The sequence below is a fragment of the Lonchura striata genome, chromosome 5 (assembly GCF_046129695.1).
Source record: "Lonchura striata isolate bLonStr1 chromosome 5, bLonStr1.mat, whole genome shotgun sequence".
NCBI lineage: Eukaryota > Metazoa > Chordata > Aves > Passeriformes > Estrildidae > Lonchura > Lonchura striata.
Window position 1 is genome coordinate 48,749,821 of NC_134607.1, and position 12,994 is coordinate 48,762,814.

A 12,994-nucleotide genomic window follows, 5' to 3' on the forward strand; every position below is an offset into this window, starting at 1 on the left:
GGAATCAGGGGAGTGGAAGCAATAGAGGGACCTCTTCAGCTATGGGTATTTGAGTGAAGTGAAAAAGGGAGATTGCACTCTATCCCCTTCCTTTTCCTTCCAAATGTAAATGAAAAACTTCCCATGTGGAACCTTGGTGATTCACTGGAACTGGAGGGCATAGATGAGAAGCCAGTAGTGATCTCACATAGCAGTTGTATCTTTCCCCAGTCTCCTTAAAAGCCACTGTGCTTCCCTTTCCCAGGCTGCTGATCCCTCCAGCACCACCTGTGATTGTGCCATGGCTGCTTGAGATGCAAATTGCTCTTCTGTATTTAAAGTTCCAACTCAGTGTTTGACTGCAAGGCCTCAGGCTTTTATCAATTAATTTGTAAACAACAAACACCCTGATTTTGCTTTTACGTTTCTCTAACAGGTTAAATCTGCCTCTCAGTTGCAGCATCATGGGGCCCTGATGAGGAGTCCACCAGGAGGTCAGTGCTGTGTCCCTCACCTGCAGGAGGAGAGAGCTCTGAAACTGCTGCCTTCCTTCCCTGTGTTACCATGGGCTGTGGAAGCCCTCTTCTTTATGCCTCTACAAAACTCTGTCCTGACTCATTTTCTCATTTTAACCATGTTAAATATTAAAAAAAAAAAAGTCTGTTAAAATTGTACTTTCAAAATAGGGCCTTACAACCAAATCTGAACTGCTAAGGAAGTCAATCTTTTGAGATTTTGTTTTTTTTTTTAAGTTTAGTTCTATTACAATTTTTAATTTCTGCCACTTTTTTTCTGGCCTTGTCAGAGGATGTAGCTGTATCAGAGAGGCTTATAACTGGTTGTGCAAAGTGAAAGGAGTACTAAGGCAATGAACATGAAGCTGCTTTTGTAATGATTTAAGTATTGGACAAACATGTAAAGCAGGCTCAAGAAATTGTTTTACAGAAAAGTTCACTATGCAACTTTGATTGGAATTTTGATATCCTTGGAAAAAAGGCTCGTGCCTTCTTTTGCATTTTATTATGTAAATGAATATATGCAATTTTACAGCTCAAAATTCTAAAAACAGCAAAAGATTTGTTATAGAAACAATAGTTTTTGCTTTGTTGGTATTTTCAGAGTATCTATGTATATTTGGAAAGCAGTTCTTAAATGGAAAAAATTCAAAGCTAAGCATGGAAAGGAATTTTCACAATGACAGATGATATTCCTAACCACTGGTAGCTTCTGTGTCCCTTTACTGTAAAGGTCCCATTTTTTTTCCCATTTATGTCACTATCAGCTTTGCTGTGCTTCACTGGGAGTGGAAGGGCCTGTTTATTTAATTTACTTTTCACCTTTTGTAATGATTTTTAAATCTTCACCAGCAACATTGGAAGCTTTTATATGTATGTAGACTTTTAATCCTATTTCAAGAAAGCAAGCAACTATCTGCAAAAACTGGTGACTTTGAGACTAGCTTTCTTCTCCACTTTTGGGGAATGATGATTTAGACCCACCTCAACGAATGATTAGTAAATGACAAGGAGGTCATAGACCTCAGACCAAGCAGACTATAAAACTGTTTAATGCTTTTGGAAAAAATTACTAATTATAACATAAAACAAGCCATTCCCATGGAACCTAAAGTCCCTGACTCCAGTCATCTCTGAAGCAGAAATAACCTTTTAGCTGACTTTTTTTAGAATGTGGGGAAGGTTGTTTAGGACTGGTTTTGACGCTAAAATATATATTCTGGCTTGTTCATAAACTGAATGTACTCTTGCAGTAATGTTTAGGAGGAAGAAGCTGAATATACGTATAAATTATGCTGAATTTAGTGAATTAGAATGATCTGTGTCCTGTATATTTTGAGATCAGTGGGACTAGGATTTGATTTCTTTACATGGGAACTTGACCTTTTGTTTGCTTGGAGGAGGTTGACCTTTTGCTCTTTTGTTAGTTTATAAGTCTCAAACCAAATGAGAACCTTGCTTCTCTTTTAACTAAGGAACATGAAGGATTAAATTAAGCATATATTAAAAAATGGAGATAGCTGTTGATTAATTTTCTCAGCTAATATAGTGGCTCATGATTTAACAATAAAAAGATTTAACTGAGATCTCTCAATCTCTTTGCAAAATACTGCATCTACTAAAAGGCTGGAATGCTTCTTTGCAGGTTCATGTCCTCAGGAATGCCTTAATGGAGCAGCCTGCACAGAGGCAGGTGACTGTGACTGTCAGATATTTCAGGCTCAAGGAAGCAGGTGCCAAATTGGTACGTTTTTTGGGCCAAAATAGTTTAGTGTCAAGTTTCAGGGAGATTTAGGAAACAGATTTTGAAAAAATACTGATACCAGCATATTTGTGATTCTTCTGTAACAGGACTCAAATCTGGCCAGTTAAAACGATTAAAATTTTACGCATTAGGGACATACAGAAAGCAACATCATAAATGCCTACATTTTAGTACTTAATGATATATAGATATATAACTAATAGACTATAGTTTAGTATATCAGTAGCCAGACAGCTTTTTTTTTAAAGTTAGATGAAAAACCAAAAACCACTGCATTTCTTTTAAGAAGCAGTGGTTTATTGCAAATTAAATTACCTACTATTGAAATACACTAGTTTCTGGAATCTCCTGTGTGTAGGGATCAACAAGAATTGTCTTCCAGGATGTGCAGAATATCTAAATCCCTTGCCTCTACTTGTAATTAAAATGTCTCCACTGAAGCAAATAAAAACTTAATGATGATTGCACATGGCTAAAACTGCAGACTTAAGACTAAAATGAGTGCTGACTTTATTTAAAGTTGAAGACATAAGTTTATCTTTTGTACTTGCTAATTTTTGGTGACCATGCTTCTTGTAAACTCAGTGTGTTCTCTCCAGTACCTAACACTGGTAAGGACCGAGATGGGATTTGCAAATCGTGGGGACAGTATAATTTTGAAACATTTGATGGCATCTACTACTACTTCCCAGGGAATTGCTCCTATATATTTGCAAAAGACTGCAGTGCTCTGGAACCTCAGTACACTGTTTGGGTAAGTATGTAAACATACTCTAGACATAAGTATGTAAGTAAACATAAAAGTAAATAAGTAAGTAAAATAAGTAGAGAGACAATAACTATACCAAATCGGGCATTAATTACTTATAAATATAATATTTTTGTGGAAAACATCTGGAAAAGCCTAAACCTATATGCAGTAACTCAAAATACTAATGAAATTATGATCAAAAGAGTCAGTATATTAAAAATAGTATTTCTTTCTCTTCCGATCCTTAATGGGATATCTGCTCACTCCCTTCTGGGAGCAAAGGTAGTCTTAAGGTCTTACCATTCTAGGTAGGACCCTAGAAATTTCAATAAACTTCAGCTATCAGGCTGTAAAAAAATATTGAGTTGCTGAGTTGCTGAGTAAGTGCAAACAGCTATTACTTGCCTAGTAGCGAGGAACACGAATGTGCTAGGCCCTAATTCACAGCTATTGGCATGCTATGAGGAGCTGTCTCCCTGGCCAATGGGATTTGCTCCCCATCCCCTCTAGGGATTTGCATTCTAATTCTGGATTACCTCTACGTCATGCAGCGAAGATTAACTGCTCAAAAGCTTTCAACTTGACCTATGTATGGAAGGCACTCTTTTTAGTAATTTCTTCAAATTGCTGAGTATCCATGGTTAATGACTGTGAGTCAGGGAGATTCAAACCTGTACCCTCTTTGAAGAGAGATGCCCTATTTGTCAGGCAGGTGGTTACTGTGGAGATGATATAAGATCATTCTATTACCTTATTCACAATGGTTGGGATTTGGTGCTGATTGGGCAGGGAAGAAGCGACAAGAGGAGTCCTCATTTTTAGCCCATGTATGTACAGTGGTCATAGGCATGAGGGCAGATCTAGATGCTGATTTCTGCTCTGAGGACTGTTTTTCATTTATAAACAGATTACCTCTTCTTCCCTCAGATAACAGCACTTAGTGAAGACAAATCTACCATTAAAACTGCCATTTCTACCTGCTCAAGTTACAGAGAGATGCTGTTACACTTGCCTTTCACAATTTCATTTTATTTGGATTCTAAATGCAGCTGTGACCTCTTAAAGGTTTTCAGAAAGTGCTGTAGCAAAGTCCAATATTATATTAAAATCTGGAATCACTATGTCAGTGGATTCCAGTGGCTCTGGAAAGAAAGAAGGTTCTATTCAATTGTTGGAACAAATGTAATATTTTACTAAAAAATGAAAATGTTTACTCAGCAAAGTCATAAGTAATGTGAGACTGTAGACAGACTGGGCAATGGAGAGACAAAACCTTGCCAAATCCTAACATTATGGTCCTTCTGGCTTTAATAATCTACCCCTCAAGAGGAGAAGAAAACATAAGAATTATTTTGATTTTCCTTTATTATGTTTTTGTCTTGGGATGGATTCTGTCATGGGATGGTAGAAGCCATTTGCCAGGACTAATAACTTTTATGTTGTCTTTAGTTATGATTATCTTTGTACATGTAAAAGCTCCTAATGCTTTTCCTGACCTAGTTTATTTCATCCAAAGAAACAGTAACTGGATTTTACTTTCAGATTTAGTGTCAGTCAAGAAAGACTAATTCAAGTATTCATGAGCACTGAATGTCTTTACTCACAGATATTTTCTTCAAAACAGTTACATTTACAACCTCCATCACTATGTTGGTAAAATGTTCCCAATTAGAAGTTTATTTAGCTTAACAGCACTGTCAAGTAAACTGGTCATGAAATTCCCATCCTTCTCAGGGAATGATAACATGACACACAGAGCAACATAAGTCATATTTGAGCTATCTAAACTCTGTCCATATTTTAATCAGGGTAATGATAGGCATCCAGGATTCAAAACACATTCACCTCTCTCTTCAGTGGAGTATAAAATAAGCTCATGGATTTTTGAAGCTCGTTTGGACATCCTACAGGTTTGGATGGCTCATTTCCCCTGAGATGACTGAAAACTCTGTAACTTTTGCTCAAGCACAAACCCACAGTTTTCAAGTCCTGAGAGTACTGTAGTCAAGCAACAGAAGTTGATACATGACTGAGACAATGCCCAGGCTCACATGTAATGGAGAGAAGCCCACTTCAGAAAACTGTACCTTTCTCCATTAGCAGGGCTGGAAAGCCAGTGCAAAACAGATTTTAATGGATCCATTAACTCAGATGCCTGCCATAATCTGTGGCAGCACTTCAAAATCTCAAGAAATCCTGAGTGGCTCAGGAGGGTATGCTGTAGTTCAGCTAGTACCAGTCTCAGCAGGCAGGGAGAGTGCTGCTGAGTTACACTGAGATTCTGTATGGTTTCTAATCCTGTTTTGTAGATCAGATCTCTAGAAACAGAGAATTACGGGTGTTTCTTCAGGGCAGGTAACAAGCTCCTACTTTGGCCTCTATAAGCTAGCTCACTACAATGTCTCTGACGTTTGTCAGTGTAAAATACCTGACTCCTGTAACCAGTATTTAGACCACAGGCCTGTGATGCTATGCACTATTAAACAGTTGCTGTATTTCTCAGTAGTATTGTGTAATATGAACTTTGAATTTTACATATGTTTGTAATTGTGACTTTGCAATATTCTAGGTATTTATATTTAAAACTCTTTCAGTAATTAGAGCATAAAAATGTAAAATATCATATATTAATTTAATAAAAAAGGGTGCAAAATTATTGAGGACAAGCATTTCTTCTTATTGTGTGTCTATTTTTTTCCTTCAAAGGTTCATAACAGTCCTCACTGTTATGGTTCAGTATATACTTGTCATAGGTCTATCAGCTTATTTTTTTCAAACCAAGAAGAAATAATGATTTCTGGACATGAAGTAAGAAAAAGTGGAATCAGGTAAGTGTTTTAATGGTAAGTTTAATATTTTATTGCAAAAAGGTAATGCGGAGTTTGGGAAACAGATGATTCTTGCACAATTCAGATAAAATAAATTGATCTGTACCTTTATGAATCCCTTGCTGTTCTGTATTGGGGCTGATAGTGCTCTAATCTGAGCAGCTGTGACAGTACTGATGTGATACATGTGAATACACTCCCTGCATGTACTGTGTTCACCTTCTCAGCTGTAACCTAACAATTATTTATTCCTTCTTTTTACAGACAAAGTCTGTTTCAGGCAGTCCCATCTAATCCCTGGTGCATACTGATAGCATTTTGAACAAGGCAATCATTATTTATTCTTGGTAGCTATAGCTAATATAAGACATGATCTTCTAGATGTGTCTGAACTGATTAAAACAAAGATATAAAGCCCCTTTGGGGCAAAAACTCCACAAAATATCCCTGAGGTACATCAAACCTCCAAATTTACCTTTATTTTTGTAAGCAAAAAGATGCACTTAAGGCTATCATAAGTTTATTTTACTGGTTGATAAAGTACAGAAATTTTAAGAAAGTTGCTGAGGTGCTTTTGCCATCCCCTTTGGAATTCCTTTAGTATCTGAGAATGGTAGCTACAGTGATACTGTTCAACCCAACAGAAGTAACTTTGCAAGACTAGGATTAGATCTATGTCTATTATTGTTCAGTGGTCTTTCACCAAAGGAGGAAGAGTTCCAACTTTTTTGTCAGTGGTGTTTTCTGTACTGCAAGTTCCTCCTTTTGCTGATGCCTAACCCAGTGATGACCCAGTGCCCAGAGGGCTGCTGGTGGTCTCCTTGCCCAATGCAGCATACTTGTGCACTCAAGTATTCCTCAATGTAGTGTGCCAGGCTTTGAAAGCAAAGATGCGTTTTTCTTTTAAGCCTATAACTGGTACAACTGATAGGTGATACAGCAGAAAGCATTCATTCTTGATGGTTGATAAAGAGAAGTAAACATAAGATAGTAAAAACATGATGAAGGATTGAATGGAGTGACTGTGTACACTCAGGAAAAAGTGTTGAGTTAGAAGGTGATGTTTTATGTGGTATTTTTCTAGCATGAACCTTATCTCATCCGAGATCTTTGATGTAGACTATATTTTTCCAGATTAATATTGCCTCAGACAGTTGGAAATGCTTTCATTGAGAGACTGGCTGACTATATTCTGGTGAAGACTACCTTTGGTTTTTCTCTTGCTTGGGATGGAAACTCTGGTATTTATATTAAGCTGACAGAAGATCATAAGGGAAAACCTTGTGGCCTTTGTGGAAATTTTAATGGCAATAAATATGATGACCTGATACTTCAAAATAGTAAGTAAATAGCTTACCCTTACTTTGTGTGATCAGTTTCCATGTTCACTTTAAATCAAATGCTGTATAAATATAATGCTGTAAAAAGGCAGCCCTGTTTCATTTATTTCAGTAAAATAGTATATCTGCTCTACTTTGACTTCTCCTCATCATTAAAGAAGCAATGGGAAAAGGTCCTAGTTCAAGAAAGTATTTAAACATGCATTTAAACCTCTTACTCAGCAAAACACTTGGGGTATGTTTATCCTACCTTGTGGAAGGGGCTAACAGTGGGCCTGTTAACTAAAGAAGCTGAGAAGCAAGAGGAAGCTGATTAAGGAGCCTTCTCCAAGCTGTTACCAAAGAGACCATGAGAAGAGAGGAACTGAAGAAAGATAAGGAGGGAACTTTGCAGCTGGACAAAGTATTTTTAGAAAGTTAGCTGAAGTCACTGTTACTTTTCACCAATGGTGTTATGCTGAATTATTGTGGCCAATAGTTAGGGTAGAAGAAGTATAAACAATTAGAAAGTGTATAAAATGTCAGCTATCTTCGACAATTAAAAGTTGCCATGTGAATCTGCTTACCATCTATACTTTGTGTCGCAACCACCTCAACATCAACACTACCTGATGAAAATACCTTCAAACAATGAATACATAAACAAATGTTTATGGTTTTCTCTACGTTTAAAGATGGAGGAAAGAACACCATCCTGAGTCATTCTTTTATAGCAACATTATAAAAATCCTAGTTGAAATAAGTAAATTTCCAAGCTGTTTCCTGGGAGTTCCTTGTATCTCCTTGTTGGTATGATGGACTAATGGCCTCTTACTACCCTGTAGAATGAGGAGCTGATTTGTGCTGTGTCTGAGCCGCAGAGATGAGTTTTTAAACTTGTATTCTGTAGCCTAGGTAGGGAGTACTCCATGGGGACTTTTGTCCTACTTGCAACTAATGTGGAGAAAGAAAAAAAAAAGGAACAAGAACAAGCTTGAAAATATGAGGATTTTTCTCGCTCTCTTATACAAACCAAATAAGCCCCTAGTTATCCCCCAGCCTTTTATGTTTGGGAAGGGTTTTCTGCATACAGAACTACTCTGTCAGAGAGGAAGAAATATTTTAAGTCTCTCTCACTCTTAAGTAAAACAAACTGATGGTTAGGATCTTATAGTAATTTATTTGTGGAGATCCAAGTACATATATCTCATTTGTGTACTTTGTGACTTTCCACATTGCAGTGTCCATCTTTGTACCTCTTGTGCTAGAAGTTAGATTTAGTCTTCTATAGTACAGCTTTGTGGAAAAAAAAAAAAAAACCTTCTAGCTAATTTCATTTCAATATCTTGTCTCCTAGTGATGCATGGATATAGATAACCATAGTACAGACAATTACTGCCAGGTTCTTCAAAGTGGAGGCAATATAACCTTTTTAACCTAATTAGGAATTTAGAGAAAATGCAATTTTTAGTTCTTTCTGCAAGTATACAGAAATTTTGTGTCTGTTTTTGTACTGCCAACCTTCTTGTATGTTCATGTATCTAAGCCTGTTGCCATGACTTCCAGTTGTGCATCTTGTTCATTAATTCCTCCATGCTCGTGCTGTGAGGAGAGCTGGGCATCTTGTGTGTGTGTGTTGTAGGGCTTTTCTACAATAAGGGAAAGGAGGGAGATAATAGCAGTAACTGACCTTTGTGAAACGTGATGAAAGACTTAAATTGCTTCAAACAAATGTATTTTTTCTTAAGTATTCAATGCCTTACACTTGTCATTATTTCTATATTCGTTATGAAATTATCAGTGATTGCACTTAACCCAAGCTGAAACCTTGGCACGTATTTTTCAATATTTTTATTTATATGTAGTATAAAATGCAACCTGAAGAAAAAAAGGAAGATACTACTTTTCTTTATGATTTGTACTTGGAAATCGCCTGTAATTGAGGTAATGAGCACATTGAAAAAGTACTAAAATTTTCAAAGCTGTCTTATGTGTTTGTGTTGACAATATTTTTATTGCTTGTCTCCTAATGTTTTTATGCAGTAGGTGAATATACAGAAGACATTGCTGAATTTGCAAATAGCTGGGCTGTGCAAGCCTCAGATGATATAGTTTGTGTCCCTACTGCCTCAGATTTTTCCAGTCCTTGCTCAGCCAACCCGGAATCCACTGAGGTAAATAAATTATGTTTTATATATATGCATAGATACATGCATATGTATACATGTCTTTTCTTAATCTTCCCTGCCTACTGATGGTACAAGAATCTAACAATATACACAATGTTGAGGCTTTGGGAAAGATTTGGATCAGGGCTGTTGCTAGGGAGTGCCTGAAGTTCATACATTTAACTTAAAAGTACAAAGGCTCAGATTGGATGTGCCAAGTGGCACCAGTCTGCTGGCAGAGCAGAGCTCTTCATTACTGCATTAAACTTGGGTTCAGTTTCCAGTTCTGGCATCTTGCAACTCATTATTTTAGTGACTGTGAAATACTGCAGAAATAGTTGCAGGTCAGCTACTGTATTGACACAAAATGCTTTTCTTTGCCATTTCACACTTTTTCATCCCAGGTAGTTTAGGACCAGCATGCAGTCAAGCACACCTAGGCACAGAGGAAAAATTCTAGGAAGAATAATGAAGGTGATATAATAATAAATTGAGACATCACCATGGTCAAATTTTAATGGGGATATAAAGGACCTTAGACTAGGGAAACAAAGTGAAAGAGAATGATGCCTGTTCAGAAAATATTGGCTAACTTCCATTTACTGATTCTCTTTCATGCACAGGACATATTCTTCAAGTGCCAAATATTCCTACAGTTTCCTTTTCTCAGCTGTCACGAAAGTATAGATCCGTATTCTTATATTTCAAGCTGTATGAATGATCTTTGCAGGTAAGTACTAGAATTCTTGTGTATTTAATCTTGACACATGAAATCAATGCTCAGACTTTTGTGTGGGACCAGATTTAAAGAACATTGTGGGAAGTTGGGAAGATGAAAGTGAAATGGAAATGAAAATTAAAGAGATGGGGTTTCTCAAGGGGTGATTTGTGTAGGAACAAAGGGCACAGAACCAGCCTGACAAGGAATACTTTGATTGCTAAGAGCTTGCATAGATTCAAGGAAATACTAGACAAATAAGTGTAAGGTAAATTCATGGAGAATCACTCATGACAAAAGGTGAGTTGCTAATCACAAAAACCCATGAAACTTTTATCTGGAGGCCCATAAACAGAACTATGTGGAGATGATGCTAGGAAGAAATCTCAACAATACTGGAGGAGCTGGGCTATTCGTCAGACACAGCTGGACAGCTTTTTATGAATAACCACTATTATTCAAATTAGTAGAATTTTTACAAAATGGTGACATTTACTTACATTCAGCACTGCCAAAAGAAATTAAACTCATTTGCTTTGATGGGAGTCACACCCCCTCATCTGCTGGCATTGTAGGCAACCTGGTATCCTGATTAATTCTAGTCATTCAATTAAAAACCGTACTCCAGTAATTGAAGAGATAATTGGGCAATCTACCACTTTCTTTTTAGTAAGATTTTCAAATGAAGAAGTAATTGTCAGAAATAGGAGGATTTTTTCCAGACTATATAATTTTCTGAGTATCACCAGTTTAATCAAAAGTGCACAGAAAGGATCACAAGACTAAACAGAAGGATCCCTCAGTACAATCCATTACAACTTCTTAGTTCAATTTTCGACTAATATTTAGTTTTCTGATTTACCATAGAGTCAAGAGAGAAGAATTTGTGTTTGTAGGCAAACACTGGTGTTGCTCAGAAAAGAGATGAGTTGCCTGTGTATGGTCTCTGTGTAACTCAGGAATTTACTGTGACTTTTGAAGAATAATGAAAGTAATTTTTTTCAAGTAGGATATTGAATCAGTGCTGTGGTGTTAAGAAAGGTTGGATTTTTTGTGAACAATCTGATGTGTGTTGATATGAATTTTGTGAATGTTAAAAACTTTGACATTTCTATGTCTCAGAAATTCATTAATTTAGGCTTATTTTGTTTATAAAAGAGACCACTCTTCTTGTGGATTAGTGTCAGTTTATGAAGGTTTTTTGTGTGGCCATAGTATACTCCAAGTATTCTTTCTATTAAGACCCATTTAATTGGATTAGATAGGGAGAGTTGGAGAGGCTCTGATCACTGTAACAAAGAGTGTAGTGGTGTTTGATTTGATAATAGATGTGTTGAAAGCAGAACACAAACACAATACAACATATTTTAAGATGATTAATTTTGGAAGCATGATCCTGTGTGCTAAGAGGCACACTCAGTTGATGATCTGTCATAAACATGCTTATAATAGAAATGTCATGTTATGACTAGTTTATTTTGGCATCAAATCTTCCACGACAAATGTAAGTTGTTAGACTTTCACAGTAACAAAATTTTGGTGGTATTTCACTGTATGTGACTTACATCTGAATAAAATTTGAACTTGCCTAAATATTAATGAATATCTTTTTACTTGATTCTGGTAAAAATGCACTGTACAGCTTCTTCTGTATAGAATAAGGCAGAAATCTTGTCTTTGCTCAAGACTGTGCTGTAAATCCCTGAGTCTGTCCACAGTATTCAGTGGATAATACTTCTGACTCAGAACTTCAGCACAAGGTCAGGAGTCCACTAATAGGGTTCTTCTTGTCTAAGTTCAAGGCAACTGGAGACTTGAAGTTCTCACTTGAACCAGAATGTCTTTTGTAAGTGTAGGTCTGAGTTTTTGCATCATGCAGGAGGAGAAGCCTTAGATGGGGATCTTGAGACTGTTGAGTTCAAGAAAAGGTCCTGTTTCTTTTTCACTTCAAGCAGCTCTTTTTAAAAATAATAGATTAAAAAATAGATTTAAAAACTAATAGATTAGTGGTTTTATTCATTGTTGTAACATTAAAATGAAATACCTTTTTATGAGATCAAATGATAAAACCACAATAGTGTATTCAGTATAGCTCATTCCTTTTTATGTTTTCCCTGTGTGCCTTTATGATCGAATGCTGTCAGCTATGTGTGAAATATCCTGTGCTGTGTCACATGGCAGAAATTTGTAGATTGGATTTGTATTCCTTGATTATTCTCTTATTTTATCATTTCAGAGTGGATGATGATGAAACATACTGCAGGGCAGTGACAGAGTATGCTAGAGCATGTTCTCACGCTGGGTCCCCGGTGCGGGACTGGAGGGATGACTTTCCTGCCTGTAGTAAGACTCTTCAATAAAGCATACTACATGACCTTTGAGATATCCCATGTATTAAGTTCAAATATTCCATCTTGACAACATTTTTCCCTGTAGAACTCAAACCTGATACTCAAACTGATCAGCCAGTTTCACTCTTGCTGGGAAATAATGAAGACTTGCTTGAGGAATATTTTAATTCCATTGTGCTATGATTTAGATCCATACAAAATTCATGTTTCTGAGGATTTCTTGAAACATTATGTGTGCTAATCATATTATAGGACAAAAAGCAAACATCTGTGGAGATTTGCTGCTGCTCTTTGTCCCAGAAGACCTCTCAGCCTCTACTGGCCCTATAACAGAATTAATGTAGTTAATCCACTTCCTTCTTGTTATCACTACCACACATCAATTGCAGCTCATTCTCTTGCACAAGAGATATGAACATATTCACAGAATGTCACAGAAGCTATAACTTATTTTGGAGAGATGATATAAGGATTTACTAAAGAAAGACTTAAATATTGACAAGAGCTTCACCATAGTACATCAGTTAAAACTCTTCCAAAACATCCATTTTACTTGATCTGATTACCTATCTATATCAGAAGAGCTGCACAATGTTTATT

The 12,994-nt window shown here is 36.5% G+C and overlaps 1 protein-coding gene across 1 annotated transcript in view; it reads left to right on the forward strand.

Moving 5' to 3' along the window:
* OTOGL (otogelin like) overlaps nt 1-12,994 on the forward strand; it is a 90,081-nt gene that overhangs the window by 3,872 nt on the left and 73,215 nt on the right. Inside the window, 8 exon segments of the mRNA XM_077783154.1 lie at nt 416-637; nt 2,154-2,238; nt 2,859-3,013; nt 5,717-5,838; nt 6,973-7,178; nt 9,201-9,331; nt 9,949-10,055; nt 12,280-12,386. Of these exon segments, the coding sequence (XP_077639280.1) occupies nt 416-637; nt 2,154-2,238; nt 2,859-3,013; nt 5,717-5,838; nt 6,973-7,178; nt 9,201-9,331; nt 9,949-10,055; nt 12,280-12,386 (1,135 nt within the window).